The following is a 16,543-nucleotide window of genomic DNA, read 5'->3' as shown; positions in this document are numbered from 1 at the left end:
ACTGAAGATGAACTCCTCAAGACTTAACCAGGTGTTAACCCTTCCAAATTCCTTGACTTTTGTCAGGCCTTTGGTGAGCAGATTTAACACGATGGTATGACCAAAAAATACCCCTTTCCTAGGGGTAGTGAAATAAGTAATATCCCCCAGTGAGGAGCAGAACAGGCATGCAAAAGCGAGGCAGGAAGCAGGAGTTCCTCATGATAATGGCAATTTCAATCTGAGGTGGAGCCACACATGATGCAGTGTGTGTGGAATTCCTTAGAGAGGCAGGAGAGCAGCTAGACAGAGCAAATATGGAGCACAGTGAATTTCACTAAATTAAGCCACTTTTGATTTATCCTCTGGAAAAAAATAGTCAGAGCTGTGTTTGTTCTTCCAACCATACAAGAGGAGCTGAGCTCCCCACAGACTACCTAAATCTCCTATATTTGAACATCCAATGAAGCTTTTTAACCAGTCAACTGAGCTGATATTTGAAATACAGCTGATGGGATAGATGTTTCATTCTCATTAAGTGTTTTGGGACAACAATTCCATCTTTCACTCCATTTATATAAATTAATCATGTCAAAAGAGAAAATGCTAATTTAGCCTATGACGAAAAAATGAAAAAACCTCTGACAACCCTTTTGATTTCTTTTAAATGGAGTTGGTAACACTTTCTTCCATGGTATGGTTGGTAACACTAGGTGCTTTTCCACAGCACCCAGACTACTGAAGCACTGAAGCAGTAGGGGCCATCAGATGCAGGCATTTTGCTGCCTACATTCTGGGAGCCCCACACTCTAAAGGGAGCAGACAAACTTCAAAGCATCTGAAAAAATATTTCAATCTAGAAATTGGTGCAGTTAAACATAAGTTTTGAAATGGCCTCGTTTTAATTTCTGAAGCAGTGCCTACTTCATTTAAGAAACACCTCTGATTGCTCAATAGAGTTCAAGCTTCAGTTTAATTTCTCTAAAGATCAGCAGTATTGAATACATAAACATCCAACATTTCACATTAAACACCCAGCATTGATATCATACAAAGGAAAATATCTTCTAGTAAGAGTTAAAATAAAACACTCCCTATTAAAAATATGAGTTTGTTCAAGATCAAAGGTTTTATTTAGGTTTTTTTATTTTTCCTATGTGAAATGTCATTGCACATTTCTCCCACTTACCTTATACCAGTTCTGGTCCTTACTAGATCCTTTCACAAATCATCCAGTGAAAACATAGACAGCTTTCTCAGGACTGGGTGATTTGAGGCAACACAAGTGCAGTGGTGGCACCTTGGAAGGAGTGGAAGCACATGACCAGGAGAAGGATTGGGAACAAGAAAGAAGCAAGATCTTCTCCTCATTGCTGCAATGAGCTTTCCACCAGCTCCATCATCTTTTGTCATGTCAGAAGTCAAGCTTTCATAGATCAGCTTTAGCTCAATACAATGAATTCTGAAGATTTTGCTTCATTTGTTTGTACATATACTCGTTTTCAAATAAATGCACAGAGCAATGTAAGTGAAGAAATTCAAAGGAGAGCATTTGCTGTGAGGTTCCAAGACAGAGTGTGCTCTTTGAAAGGCAGCACTCTCTTCCCTATTCACATATCTTAATGCCTAGCTTCATGTTTAAAGAGGCCACATGCCAAATTAAATGCAAATTCTAATCTGTTAAAGCAACTGCAATTTTCTGCTTTGGTCAGAATCCCAATTACAGCAACAAACAACGCAGTCAGTGATTAATAACAAGCCTAACCAAAACTCATGTTATTACTGCCTATCTGATCTACTCACTCATTCCTGCTCCTGCAGGATACCACAGGCTGGCAGCAGCCACAGCCTGCACAAAGGTGCTGCATCCAGCATGTGTAGCTGCCCAACAGTGCTCAACAGAAACATGTGCTGCAGAAATCTCATTTTGTGCACTTTTCACAATGTGTGATACATCAGACCCAATTCAGCTTTGGCCTGAACTTCTTCAAACTTCATCTGCTTAGATACATTCAAGTTATTTGATTGTTTTATCTTTGAAACATTAGTTTTTTAAAAAGAATGTCTTCAAGTCTCCAAAACACTGTTTCCAAACAATTGTGAAGATTCATTCTCTCAGCACAAGGCTATTCATTAAATTTATTTCTAAAGCCTTTGTTGACACATGGTTAGCCACTGAAAGCTAAGCACTAGGGTGTTTGTGTATGATAGCAAACTATGATACTGTGATAGTTCTAAAATAAAGTACTATGATGTGCTGAAATACAATCCTTTTTGTCCATTTGCAACAACCAAGCTGTAATCTCAGACTTGCACCATTAACTTCACATTCTGCCATTAACTAATTTCTTCCATCAACAACAGGTGAAGCTGCTGATCCAGCATGTGCATCTGACTATTCTTCCATGATTCTTTTCAGTCCACCAAAAATTGCCCTAAAGCACACTAAGAATTTTGCTGCAAAGCCCAGTTTACAGGTTTAGCTGAAAGCCTCTTAAAGGAAGAAAAAAATATTTTGGCACAGAAATGCAACAGAAGAGCCAGAACAAGACCAAAACCAGGCATCACCTGTTATGGAAAAGCAAAGTACAGGAGCAATGCCCTCTGTGAAAGAAGGCACTGGGGATAGAGAGACATTGGAAAAACAGCATAGAGCCAGGTTTGTTGTACCTGCAGTGAAAAGAAAGCCAAAAGCACAGGCAGCAAGTGCTGGCCCTGTGAAGAATCAGCATGTGCTGCCCCAAGCACAAGGACCCCCAGTGGTGCTCTGACACCCATGATACCATTAAAGCTGTAACATACCACATCATTCTTCTGCAGAGCCAGCTATGGAGGGGCTTGACAGCTGGCCTGAAAGCAAAGCTGAGTTAATGGAAGAAAAAACAATTGATGATTTTCCAGTGTATCCATAGCAAGGAAGAAGACAAGGCTGTCAGCATGGAAACAGATTAGAAAAGGTACATGGAAATTTTTGTAAGCTAGACTACATTCATAAGTAGATGTTTATACATGTCATATTAAATTTCTGTAAAACATTTGCCAATTACATTGACACTAATTGCTTTGCACCAAAGAATATAATAAGTTATTGTGATGTAGTTAGTGACTTAAGATAATGCTTTGTTAAGAGTATATAAGCTGGAGAACACACATAAAAACTTCTTCTTCTTGGACCCTGATCACTTATGTCTATGTCATGTCTGACCTAATGGTGACAGCCAGTCTTGTACATCCCATCCTTCAGTGGTGCAGGTGACCCTTCTGAAGGACAGGATGCCATCCAGAGGGACTGGACAAGCTCAAGAACTGGCCCATGGAAATCTCCTGTGGTTTAACAAGGCCAAGGCTGGTGCTGCACCTGGGCCAGGGCAGCCCCTGGTACCAGTCCAGGCTGGGCATGAGCAGATCCAGAGCAGCCCTGGGGAGAAGGACTTGGGGTGCAGGTGGGTGAGAGGCTGGACATGGGCCAGCAGTGTGCAGCTGGAGCCCAGAAAACCAATCCCAGCCTGGGCTGCACCCAGAGCAGCCTGAGAGCAGCTGGGGAGGGGATCCTGCCCCTCTGCTCTGCTCAGATCCACCTGGAGCTCTGCATCCAGCACAGCAAGGACAGGGAGCTGCTGCAGTGATCCCACCAAGATCAGAGGGGATCCTGCCCCTCTCCCTGCTCACATCCCACCTGGAGCTCTGCATCCAGCTCCAGGCTCCCAGCAGAGCAAGGACAGGGAGCTGCTGCAGTGATCCCAGAGCAGAGCACCAAGATTAAAGGGATGGAGCACCTCTCAAACGAGGACAGGCTGAGAGAATTGGGATTGTTCAGCCTGGAGAGGAGAAGGCTTTGGGGTCACCCAACTGTGGCCTTCCAGTGCCTGAAAAGAGCAGTGGAGAGGGACTTTTACAAAGGCATGCAGTGACAGAACAAGGGAGAAGCTTTACAATGAAAAAGAGTAGCTTTATATTAGATTTAGGGGGAAATTCCTTGCTGTGTGAGTGGGGAGGCCCTGGCACAGAGAAGCTGTGGCTGCCCCATCCCTGGAAGTGTTAAAGCCAGGTTGCATGGAGCTCTGTCTGCTCTGGATGGAGCAACCTGGGATAGTGGAAGGAGTCCCTGCCCATGGCAAGGAAGATGGAACTGGATCATCTTCAAGGTCTCTTCCAACCCAGGCCATTCTATGATTCTATGATATACAATATAAAAAAAACAATCACACTCCACTCAAACGCTGGCCTACATTTTTTTCTGGTAACATATGTAATAATTCTAGCACACTGTGCAACAAAGAAGCCAATAAATAAATATAACAGTTACAAATAAATACATTGATGGCAATCATGAACTGGAGCATGATTTTGGCCCTGGATCTGTGATTGCTATATTGCTTTAATTATGATAAAATCACAGAAAACTGCCAACTACTCCTTAGCTTGATCCTGCATTTCATTTGATATATGTTCACTCTAAACATGTAACCAGACCTCAAAAAGCAATAATGCCATTCAGCCTTGTGTAACAATGAATGATTTAAAGAGAAGCAGGAAATTTTCCCAAAGGGGCAGTGTGTGTGAACTCACACAGTTCTGCAACAGAGCTGGCTTGATTCTGGCTGCAGTGTCACACAGGCAGAGGAGCCCAGCACTGTCTGCAGAGTGCTCTCCTGGACTCTAGACATTTCCATGTGGAATATACCACCAGCCAAGACAACGTGTCACCATCAGAAGTAAGACTTCCCTGTCATCTCCTCCTGGCTGCTCACTACAGCTGAGCCAGCTCTCACGAAGGCAAGCTGACTCAGCTCAGCAAAATTACAGAAAAATCACCTCTGGCAGAAAAAGGTAATGGTGAAAAAGGGAAGCCAGTGGAGTGAATTCATGACTCACCCTGTGGCCAGAGCTCATCACTAGAAGTGAGAGGGTGAAGAAGGGAAGGAGGGACAGTGAGGCTTTCCTCTTTGAGTTGTCTGCAAGCAGCTGAGGCAGCCCAGCCCAGCTGCCACGCCACATCTGGAGGCAGCAGCACATGCTGCGGCACTGGAGATCATTCCTCAGACTTTAAGCAGATGATTCCCATTAAACTGTAACCTTAAGTACTTATATCTGTCTCCTAGCTATCAAATTATATTTTTGCTTCTATAAAGGATTTATTTTTTCCAAGTGGAGACTCATGGTTTAGGTAAAGAAATGAGAAACAAAAAAAAACAGTAGTGCTTCAGGCTGGTACGCTGCACAGATTGTGTTACAGTGCTTCAACTCAAGATTTTGGTCTTAAGTAGAGAGAAAAATTGTATTATGTTTCAGCAAGATATTTTTATTATATTAAATCCTTGACTTCAGAGAGAAGCACATACAATATCACTACTAGCTACAGGCACTAAGTTATGCACTACAGTTCAGAAGGCATTTTAGCCCACTAAAGCTCAGTTCCTAAACAGCAACATGCATTTGAAACAAAACCATTCCTTATTAAGACAAGAGTCCAAGTTTCAGAACCATTAACACACCTAACATGACTGCTAAGTACAAATTTTAATATGTACACTTTAATCTAAACATTAAAAAAAAGTTTAATTAACATGATCTACCAAAGGAATTTTTCTATCCCTGAACAGATCCTTCAGAAAGCTGCTTATAAGTTTCCTGGGTACCAGGATACTGTAAAAGCACTTACTCTCAACATACTCTTTTGTTGTCTTAGAGAAAAGTGTTACAAAATTCCATTTGGTTACAAAAAGATAAAATGCACAAACTTGGAGGAAGATTTCCTGGACAGAGGACAGCAAGGAGCAGCAGGGGTCAGTTTAATGAGAAAGCTGCGGAAGTCTCACTGCCTGATCTCAGGACGAGATTTATCTCATACACAGGAAAAGCAAATCACTGGAAAAACTGACTTTATCTGATGGTTGTGGACATCAGTGATTAAGCTTTTAGTCTACTCACCTCTATTAAAACCATGTAAAAGAAATTAAACTTAACAACAGCTGTGACAAATTCTGTTTCACTCAACTTCACTATCTGATTGCCAGAAAAAAAGGATCTACTCCAGCAATGTTCAGGGAAGCACTGTGTCTGTGGTTCATTTAGTGGTATGAAGGCACTGTCTATGTTTCCCTGCCTGCAAATCTGGACGGGTTCTTGTTTGTGATTTCTCATGTAACATGATTTTACAGCCATGTACCCACCCCCACATTGTCTTTAGAGCAGTTCTGTAATGGAAATAAACAACATAATGGCACTCTTTGCAGTTCATGTTGCCGTTACTTGAGAAAAAAACCAAACAAGACACTAGCAGTTTTACAATTTATTAACACATCCTTCCAAATTTAGGACAAGAAACTCCACAGCAACATGTTCACTCTAGAAAACCAGACACTACAAGTAGATGGAAAAGGCACTTCATATCAGTTCCATGTATCACCCTCCTCTCAGCCCCACTTGAGGGAAGCAATGTGCTCTAATAATAATAATGTGTAATAATATAATGGCGATTAGTGGACATCCTGCAGGGAAATAAAAAATTGTGGGTCCTTCCCCACTGGAAATGGCACTTTCAACAGCATCAGCAGGCAAACGCTGCACTATTAGCATACAACTGGAGTCATTTTCTGTCATCAGGCCTCGTTCATATGTAAAACAGCAACCCTCCCGTTTCCCGGGGAGAGAAAGTCTCCCACCCCCCACACGGCTCCTCCAGCTGCAAGCAACACAGGTGCTAACTTATGCAAACACGAGGAAACTCACTCTGCTGGTTTCTGGCTTTGGTGAGCTGCTGCTTCTCCCTCCACCCTCTGCCCTGGCCTCTGGGTGACTTCACTCCTCTCCTCAGTGCTGATGACTTTCACACTTACCTTTCTTTCTCTCCCCATCCACGGCTGCATTTCTTCCTGCTGCTTCTTGAACTCAGGCATGAGAAAAGCAGAACCTCAGCTTTTCCTCCTGAAGTCTCATACTCTTCTTCTTTCTCGTTTAATACTGATCACTCCGTCTTTTCATTCCAATGTTGAGGTTTTTTGCAGCTTTTTTTTTAACATCTAATCTGATTGGCTGTAGCCAAGTTTCTAAATGCATTTCACTACAGAATTCATTTCAGTCTGTGGTTCAGTATTGCCTGGAGTGCTACAAACTGAATCTTCAAAAGACTTACTTGCTCATTAGCATACACCTTCCTCTTCTGAGCAGTGCCTTCAGGTGCAGTCACCCTCTTTTCAAGAGCATGTTCCTCATCTTCACCTCTGAGGCACATTCCTCCTGCTCATCTCGGCCTGCCTATCTTCAATCTGCAGGGAAAGCAAGACACCACAGTTCACTCATCATCCTGATGTCTCCTTTGCTGCTACCCTGCTCCGTGCAGATGGTGCCCGTCTCCCTTATTCTTTGTTTTAACAAGCATTCAGCAAAAAATACAGGAATTTATCATCTACAAACCAGGTGGCTTAGGCTGCTCTAAATAAAAACAAACTGCTTTAGCCAGTCCTAGCTAAAGCAGTCCTCTAGAAGTTTTACCATTTAAATTTAGACTAAATAAAAATAAAGAAAGAATAAATAGATATTCTTTCTCTTCTCCTGCTAGCTGACTTTTTGCATACACAAGAAAGCTGGAAAGAACTTTTCACAAGGGCATGTGGTAATGGACAAGGGATAATTGACAAGGAGAATATACAAGGGGTAATTGACAAGGGGCAACGGCTTTAAACTGGAAGTAGGTTTAGATGAGATATTAAGATGAGATTATTTACTGTGAGGAGAGTGAGACACTGGAACACCCAGAGAAATTGTGGCTGCTCCATCCCTGGAAGTGTTCAAGGCCAGGTTGGATGGGGCCTTGAGCAACCTGATCTAGTGGAAGGTGCCCGTGCCCATGGCAGGGGCGATCGGGCTGGATGATCTTCAAGGTCCCTTCCAATCCAAAGCACTCTGCGATGCCATCATACGATTCCATTCCGCCTCTCGATGGGGAATGCCCGAGTCTTTGGGCAGCTCTGACATACAGACACATAAAGAGGCGGTGGCGGGCGCTGGCTCGGCGCTCCCCGCCGCGGGGGGAGGCGGCCGGGCGCGGGGAGCGGCGTCAGCGCCCGGTGCCGGTGCCAGGGCGGGAGGGCCGCCCCACAAAGCGCCCTACAATGGGGCGGCTGCCGGGCTCCATCTTGGCGGCGGCGGCCGCCCCGGAGCCCGCGGCTGGCGGCGCTTCCCCTCCGCGGGAACAACATGGCCCCGCCCCGGTTCCTCCAACAAAGCGCCAGCGCTTCGCTTCACCGAGGAACCGGCCTCCCCCGTACCCGACACCGCCACCCCGCCCGTCCCCGCCTTCAGCCCCCCCACCCCGCCCCGGTGGCGGCTACCGCCCCCCGCCACGCTCCGCTCCCGCCGCCGCGCTTCCCCCTCGGGCCGCGGCCGCCCGTCCGCGAGTCACAGACCTCCTTCCTCCTCCTCCTCCTGCTCTTCTTCCTCCTCCTGCTCCCGCTCTCCCCGCCGGCGCTGCTGGCGGCGGCCCCGGCGGCCCCTCCGCCGCGGCCTCCCTGCCCCCGGCCACGGAGCCCGTGAGCCCCAGTGCGCTGGCGGGGGAGGAGCATCCTGGGAACGCGCAGCCCGACATGGGTCCGGCGGCCGCGCAGCCCCCGCCGCCGCCCGCAGCTCCGCCCGCCGCCCGCCGCTGAGCGGGAGCGGAGCGCAGGGGGCCGCACGGGGCCGCGGCGCTGCCCGCCCCGGATGAGGCGCCGCTCCCCCCCCGCCCCGCTCGGTCCCCGCCGCCCTCAAAAGCGCAGGGCCCCCGCGGAGCCCCCGCGGCCCCGATGATGGACAGGAACTACCCCGCGACCCCCGGCTTCGCCGAGCCCCTGGCCCCGGGTACCGCGCCGCCCGCCGCCTCCTGGGCCTACGAGCGCGGCGCCGGCAGCCTCAAGCCCAGGTGAGGAGGGTCCGCCGAGGGGGCAGCGGCAGGAAAGGCCGGGGGCCGCGCCGGGGCCTGGCCGAGGGCGGCCGAGGGGGGCCCCGGCGGCGGGGCAGGGCAGGGCGGGGGACGAGCGGGGCCCGGCGGCCCCGGGGAGGCCGGGCCGGGCGGGGCGGCGGAGGCCGCGTCCCGGCGGGCGGGGGGCGGCGGCGGCGCGGGCTCCCCGCTGTCCCCGGCGGCCCGCGGCGCTGGCGGCGGCGGGGCGGGCGGTCTCTCCGCCCCGGAGGCTCGCGTCGGGCTGCGGCGCGGGTTCAAGAGTTCACGCGTCCCTGGCCGGCTCCCGGAGGGAAGCGGGGCCGCGGGCACCGGCGCTGCCCGGCCGAACAATGCTGCCCGCCGGGGCACCGGGCCGGCGGAGGCGGCCGCGCCGCGCCAGCATCCCCCGCGCCCGTCCATTTCTCCGCCGGTGTGCGCTCCGCTGAGCCGGGCGAGCCTCTTTGCTCTAAAGCGCTGCTCCGGGGCGTGCGGAGCCTCCTCCTCTCAGCCAAAACTTGTCTGGAGCGATTCAGTCCCGCGGAGAGTTCTGCAAAGTTCCGGGAAGTGCGGGGAAAATACAGGGTATCTTATTGGCTTTGCGTTGCTTTTTGATTGTGTAACTCTGCCAACTAAAAGGAGTATTCTCTAGGCGATGAGATTTTCCTTATCGCCTGCCTTTTATGTCTCTCGCTTGATTTATCTGCAGTTCCCATCTCGACGGCGTTTAAAGGTAAAAGAGAATCTCGGGCTAAAAATATCCCGTTGAAATAGGTGCGCTAATAGATGACTTTGCACTTGGTTCTGAAAGTGGTCAGACATGTCTGATAAGATTAATAGATTATCAGGTCAGAAGGACTGTTGCAATCATCTAGTCTGACCTCTTCATAATGCAGGCTACAGAACGTTTTGGTTTTTTTCCCCAATCTGTGTTTGAAAATAGAGCTTACATTTTAGAAGGTGTAGTTAAAAATTTCCAATGAGGCAAAATTCAGCACAGTTCTTAGTAAAGTATACAAGTGACTGATTTATATTGTATTTCTGATATGAAGAGGGCTGCCTTTAGTTTCTGGTCACTGAGTCTTGGTTATAGCCTCATCAATGCTGAAAATATGTCGAGTATGAATTCTTATGAATCCTAATTAATTTCTTGCTTTACTTATTTTTCTTGATAGAAAGAACATAATCTTTTGAAGTTTATTGCCAGAGATTTTTTTTCTTGCTGCTTTAGTTATTCTCTCAGATTTCTTCCAGATTTCCTCCAAGTTGTTGTCAATTTCCCTTCCTGAATTGTGCACATCGCATTTGAGATGCAGTTAAGGCAGTGAGAAGATCTCAGGAGCTCCCTGGCATGCGAGGCTGTACATTCCCTGCTTCACAGAGAATTGCAGCTTTTTGGCCAAACCCTTGCCCCATGAAGCTCTTTAGGCAGTTTCTCTGAGGAGTTGCTTGCATGGCAAAGTCAGGTCTCCATATAATTCTTTACAATTTTTCTCCCTAATCACTGATCATGCTTTTGGTCATGTTGCAATGTTGATTTCAGTGGAAGTCAGTGACCTGTCCTTTCTGTATTGCTTTTGCCAGTTCTCATCACCTCTTGAGGGTCATGCCAGCTCTTTGGAGGTGATTTGGATTTCCTAGGGCATTTAAGAATAGGTAGTGCAGAAGCAGAAGTGGATCTTTCTTGCATTTTACAGGAAATACAACTGCGTGATGATTTTTTTTTAATATTTAAAATAATCCCCTGGTTTTACAACATACCTTGCAATTTTTTTTAATAGCTGCTGTATTAATGTACATTTTGGGAATTCTTTACAAGAAATGGCATGGAGAAAAATCCCAAGACAAGTACCATGCAGAAGCTCATTAGATCATTGCCTGCTGCCTATACCAATCAAATTAGTATTATTGCATCCCTATATGATATGGCAATATTTATACTATGCTTCAGGAAACAATGTGGAGAAAACTTTGTTTTAGTTCTTTGAAATTTCATCTCCAGGTTCTATATGTGGTGACAAATGATGCATTTAAAATTTGTTGGCTGAAACATTTAAACTTTTTTCTTTAACTGTACTAAGAACAGGGAAAATACTGAATAATGAATCATATTTTGTGCTTGAAATTCTCCTGAACTGGCTTCTTTGGGTCCATGTCATTTTAATAAGAGTTAATATACCCTGTCTTTGGCCAGATTTAAAGATTTGAACATGTTGGACACAGTGATGAGTAGAGTCTGGGCTTTAGGTGCTTGTGGATTCCTCTACTGCTGATAGCACTTGTCTTTGTATGGATGGAGTTGCTGAGGAATGGGGATGGAAGAGTCATTCCTGTCACTGCCAAGGCTTGCAGCAGCCTGGAAAGAAATTGTGAAGGTATAGATGTACTGTAAAGGAATATGCTGTCCATGCCCTCAACTTGTGTTACAGATCACATCACATTTTTCAAAGTGGTGTTTCTGATTGTGGTTGACAGGTAGTCATCTTAACAGCTGAAGCTGCATTAGCCTGATGTTAAATTAAAAAATGTGTGTCATGTTCATCTGGTACTTGCTTGAAAAGAATTCAGCCTTTAGGTGATCTGGATGACAATATTTCATTCAAATTTCATAGCTATGCTCTTGCAGGCTGTGTTGTGGCAGGTTATGTTCCCTTTGTGTGGAGAGCCATGTTCACAGTCTCAGCTCATCAAAATGATTTCTCCTCCCTACAAGCATTGCTCCTGTCTTCCTGTGCTTCACTTCAGCCATCTGGTTTTTATCCTGCTTCTTATTTCTTGCAGGCACTGTTTGGTCTGTGCAATGCCTCCATTCTTATCAACTCAAAGGAAATGTGTGGTGAAGTGTTACAAGGACATTTCTACCAGGCCTGCTGTGACATAACTCTTCCCATGGAATAGGAGATGGTGAATTGGGATGGAAGCTGATGGAAATCACTGGGATCACTCTGGTACCTAAGCAGGGACACTGCAGCCTGGTAGCAGGGGCTGAGGGGGTGCTCCTGACTCCCAGTCCCCTTGCACAGCCTGTCAGCATCTTGAAGGAATTTCTGGTGGTTCTAGGAGTGCACTGCCACTTTTGGCCTTTTACTGTAGCTGTCAGAAAACCCTGCCTCTGTGCTTAAACCCTCTTTTGGCCAAAAGCTGTGGAATAGCAGATAAGGTGTGCCATGCTTACTTGCTGCTTGCTCAGGAATTATTGAGTATTCAGAAACCAGGTGATGTGTAGTAGTGTGAGAAATGGTTGTAATTACATGGAAAGAGACATGAAGACACCTGATAATGGATGGGGCTTCTGGTTCAGTTTCTCTGATGTGGGAGTACTCATTTAGAAAAGGATTTTTACTAGTGGAAAGATCTCACTGTTCTTGTTCTGTTTTTACCACAGCTCTAAGACTCAAATCTGCTACATGTGATTAAAAGCCAGTCACAATTATTTTGTTGTTGCTTTAAGTTTTATGGTGATTGCCATGGTCTCTGATGTTCTTTTATGTCTGTATCCATCTCTGTCCTACCCAAGTGTATGGGGTTTTATGTCATTTAATTCAGTATGGTTCTTTACAACAGCTAGCACTGACATTGTTAGTGTGGCCTATAACAGCTAATCTAAGATAAAGAGTTAGTTACTGTGATAGTTCATTTGCAAACTTACATATATGAGAGACTTACACTTTTATGATAAATGGTTATGATGGGTTTTTAAACTCATTTTTGCATAGCTGTCAAACTAATGCTTATTGTAACAGCTGTGTTATAATTGTGTTTTAGTTAAGGCTCAATTTTAAATTCTAATGGGTTTTTGCATAGCTATAGGAACTCTAAGTGCAGAGTATTTTAGAAAAGATGAGAACACTTTCTTTCATCAAATGAAATTGTTCTAAGAGGTGAAACCAATGTTTGTTGTTAAACACATTCTACAGAAAGTTCCCTATGGCGTAGTATTTCAAGTGTTGAAAGGAAAGCTCATAATCTGGGAATATACATAGAAATTTTGTATTAAAAGGCACAGAAAAATTAAATAAGTTTTAAAAACATATTAAAAGGTAGGTCACTTTTAAAATCTTACCAAATTTTCTGTCATAGTTTATATCTGAAACATTTATACATGCCAAATAAACACAGGTAGTCCATGGTATAGTGCAGATATCTTACAGGGACTTGCTGGCTTTTGTTTGGCTTCCTTTCTTTTTCTTTTTTTTTTTTTCACCTGCATTCAGCACACACTGAAATCACAGCTGTGGGAAGGTCAAAGATTGGCTGAACAGAAGCTGAATGCATTCTTGCTCTGTGTCCCATAGCTTTTCCCCAGTGCAGATGTGTGGTCATCTTGCAAAATCTTGGCTGAAGTTTCAAAATGAGCCAGGCAGGCTTGTTTGGATTTAGATGCTGCTTACCTGTGTGAGATTTAATGCCAGCTTTACATGGACGATTTCAAGCAGTGTGTGTCATTCTGCTGCAGTGAGAAATGGTGATAAAGAACTATCTGCAGAAGGAGTGAGCTGAGACCTAGTGTGAGGGTGTAGTTACCTGAGAAGGCTGAACTGGGCTGCTCAGGCTCACTGCTGCTGAAAGGGGCTCCCTTCCTCTTCCCTTGTCTTTGTTTGGTGTTTGTGCAACTGCACAGGGAGCTGGTCCTGTTTGTCAATCCATGAGAAAACTCTCCTGGCTGAAACAGTGAATGGCTTGAGCTGGATATCTGTGCTGGAGGGCTGGAAGCCAGAGGTGGCACCTGGGGACAAGCAGGGAGCAGAGCTGTGTGGCTTTGGCAGGGATTCTTCCCAGTTGTTCTGGACAGGGTTTGGATGGGCTCAGTCTTGCCATGTCACTGGCTGTGATGAACATCCCCCAGAAATTGTGCTGCCTGCTTCCCTGGCAGGAAGGAGCACTTGGTAAGTGTCTGTTAGCTGGGTGCCAGATCTGTCTTCAGATCACCTACAATGACATTTCAGATGGGAGCCCTTTCCCATGGAGCCAACATCCTCCACACAGGGTACAGAATACATTGTTCTGCAAGAAGGGGGGCTTGTATTCCACCACCTATGCAAAAAGTGTTTCAGTCCCATGTGTGTATTTTGCCTTTCACCCTGTTAACTTTAATCATAGGTGTCTTTACCTTACACCAACAGAGAGCAACCTTTTCACCCTGTTTCTTCTGTACTTTTGCCCACCTTTTATTTTTTTCCTGGAGTTGCTGCTGATTCTGGCATAAAGCTGTCATAGGAAGGAGGCTGTTTTTAGAAAAATCCTTGTTCCTGTCAGGAAAAAAGCACCTATGCCTGAACTGTAGTAATTTTAAACAATGCTAGGGCTCTTATAAAGTGGGTGTATTTTGCATGGATATCTTTGTTGTATTTTGTCAAAGCTTTCACAAATTTGCATGTCAAGAAGCTGCTTTGCTGGCGAGTGCCTATTCCATACATTAAACAAACAAAGAAAAGACAAACCGAAACAAAAACCAGTCAAAAGGCAATACATTAATAGTCTCACTTCAGACTTTCCTTAGCAGCCTTAACTGTGACAAAAATAACTTTGAGCAGCATGCAGAGTTCAGCCTTTCCAGCACAGCATTTCTTGCTGTACCATGCAAGTGGCAGAGAAAAGAAAATTCTTTGAATTTTTAAGCAAAGAGAAATACTTTCTGAGAGAACAGAATGCATGGTTATTAAGTACTAGATTTATTTGTCTCACTGGGCAGATTTCATAGGTTTTAGGTTTACTTCTGCTTGCTATTCTGTCATTGTTACATGACTTCTTTTGTTTCATTGCCCTGGACACACCTGGGGCTAAGTGGACTCTTACATTCTTTAGAGCCTCTTCAGAACCTCTCTGATGATGCTACAAAAAGGGGCAGGGGGCTCTTATTCCTGGATTTCTGCGCACTTGAAAGTTTCTTATTCCAAAACAATTCAGCAAGAACCTACATCTGTTTAGACAAGCTTTTACTTTCCCATATTGCTTTTCTTGTTTATCATCTTCCTTCTACATGCCTACCTGTGTTGCTTGCTTAGGACTTGGGAAAAATGCAACCAATTATGCTCAGCAGGAAGAAGGCACCCTTAGGCATCCTTATCTTAGAGTAATAGTGTTTACACAGCAGGATACTAAGGAGCATTTATTCCTTAATAATCCTGCAGGAGTTCTACTTGGGGCAGTCACACAGCTAGATTTCCTTGGAGATATCCCTCTTTTTTCAGCTGGCAGTGTTATGGGAGAAGAGTTGGAGGGCTCCAGTCCTTCATTTAGCATTCCAGATGTCTGGCAAGCTGTTCTGGGAGCTTTTAGCCATCCAGAACGTGCCAGACAAAGGGTCACAGCCTGGGCCAGGCTGGGTGTGCCAGCCTGTGCTGCACCTTCCATGCTGCCCTTTTTCCTGCCCAGGAAATCCCTCTCAGAAATATGGCAGCTTGGTGTTTCACACCACATCCTGTTTACTTTCTCTCATCTTCGTGTCAAAAATTCCAGTGCTAGACAGTGAATAATCCTTCAATCCCCATGCTCGGCCCATTTCATGATGTTCTGCTGAGTCTGCCAAGAACAGGATTTCCAATAAGTTTTTCTTGAATCTGAACATTTGTTCATTTGCTGTGCAAAGAGTGATTGTAGAAAGCCAACTCCTCCCTACTCTGAACACAGCCATGTGCTAACTACCTTCAGCTGCTGGCACTGGTGAGCTGGAGTTTGCTGATAGTCAGCACCACTGGAGAGAGATGGGATTTTCATCTTTTCCCCTTCAAAAAACTCCCTTTTGTTATTGTTTTTAAGAGGATACAGGTTTTTTCACCAACTAAAGGATATTTTTTCAGTTCATGTGTGTATGCTGTTTTGATCTGGGTTAATACTTGTTTTTGTTTAGACACGATGATCATGAAAGCTCAAATCAGTATCGGGGCATATTCAATGAATTTGTTTAATATAGTGTAGTTTTTCCTATCTCAAAGTAAATGCCATGTAGCTGTGACTGTATTTCTACAGTTTGGAACAATGCACGTTTTCTGGTTGAAACATTCACAAGCAACTGGGTTCATCTGGTATTTTCAGCTAAATAGTGACTTGTTGCAAATGAAATGATAGCCAGGGTCCCCTTTGTAAGGTTAAAAATGTAAATTTAAACTTGTTTTAGGATGAGGAGAGCACTTGTGAAGAGGTTTAAGAGCTAAATTCAAGAGCTATGCTAGTTTTCCTTATAAACTTGGTTAATAACACCCTGTGATGCTTCCTTTAATGTAAAGGACTCTTTGCTGCTGTGTTTTATGATGAACTGTGTTGTTAACATGTTAGATCTTTCCTGGGCACACCTCCCAAATTGGGATGGAAGTGGTGTTAGTCATAGGGATACCTCTTGTTATGAATCTGAAGGAGCTCATATGAGCTGCTTAGCCCTTGTAGTTTGTTGTGGGATGTGGAAAAAACACTGTGCTGGATATGTGGATGTGCTGGGAGGCTTAGAGCCCATCTAATGGCCCTGGATTTTTGGCTGTAGGGTGGCAGGATGTGTGATCTCAGATGTGGTCACTGAGCAGCTGCCCCATTCTATGCCAGTGGCTGTGGGCCATGAGACCACTGCTCTTCACAGGGGTGCACTTTAACTTGACAAAACCTGGAGAAAATGCCTTTTTTCAGTACTGGAGACTCAGTGGTGGGGGCTCGAAATCA

At 45.3% G+C, this 16,543-nt stretch overlaps 2 protein-coding genes across 2 annotated transcripts in view; one reads left to right on the top strand and one right to left on the bottom strand.

Annotated features, from left to right (window-relative positions):
- The window catches only part of CCDC73 (coiled-coil domain containing 73), a 95,185-nt gene extending 87,047 nt beyond the window's left edge, over positions 1–8,138 (bottom strand). The window contains exon 1 of the mRNA XM_071455294.1: positions 7,115–8,138. The gene's annotated coding sequence lies outside the window, so the exon portion shown is untranslated. The remainder of the gene's footprint in view (positions 1–7,114) is intronic.
- A 260-nt stretch (positions 8,139–8,398) lies between these two features.
- Positions 8,399–16,543, top strand: part of QSER1 (glutamine and serine rich 1) — a 44,365-nt gene continuing 36,220 nt past the window's right edge. The window contains exon 1 of the mRNA XM_071455289.1: positions 8,399–8,878. Coding sequence (XP_071311390.1) covers positions 8,763–8,878 — 116 coding nt within the window. The 5' untranslated portion in view covers positions 8,399–8,762. The remainder of the gene's footprint in view (positions 8,879–16,543) is intronic.

The sequence above is a fragment of the Agelaius tricolor genome, unplaced genomic scaffold (assembly GCF_023055355.1).
Source record: "Agelaius tricolor isolate 1412-34295 unplaced genomic scaffold, bAgeTri1.0.p SCAF_46, whole genome shotgun sequence".
In the NCBI taxonomy this organism is placed as follows: domain Eukaryota; kingdom Metazoa; phylum Chordata; class Aves; order Passeriformes; family Icteridae; genus Agelaius; species Agelaius tricolor.
The sequence above is the reverse complement of the archived record's forward strand: the minus strand, read 5'-3'. Positions and strand labels throughout refer to the sequence as shown.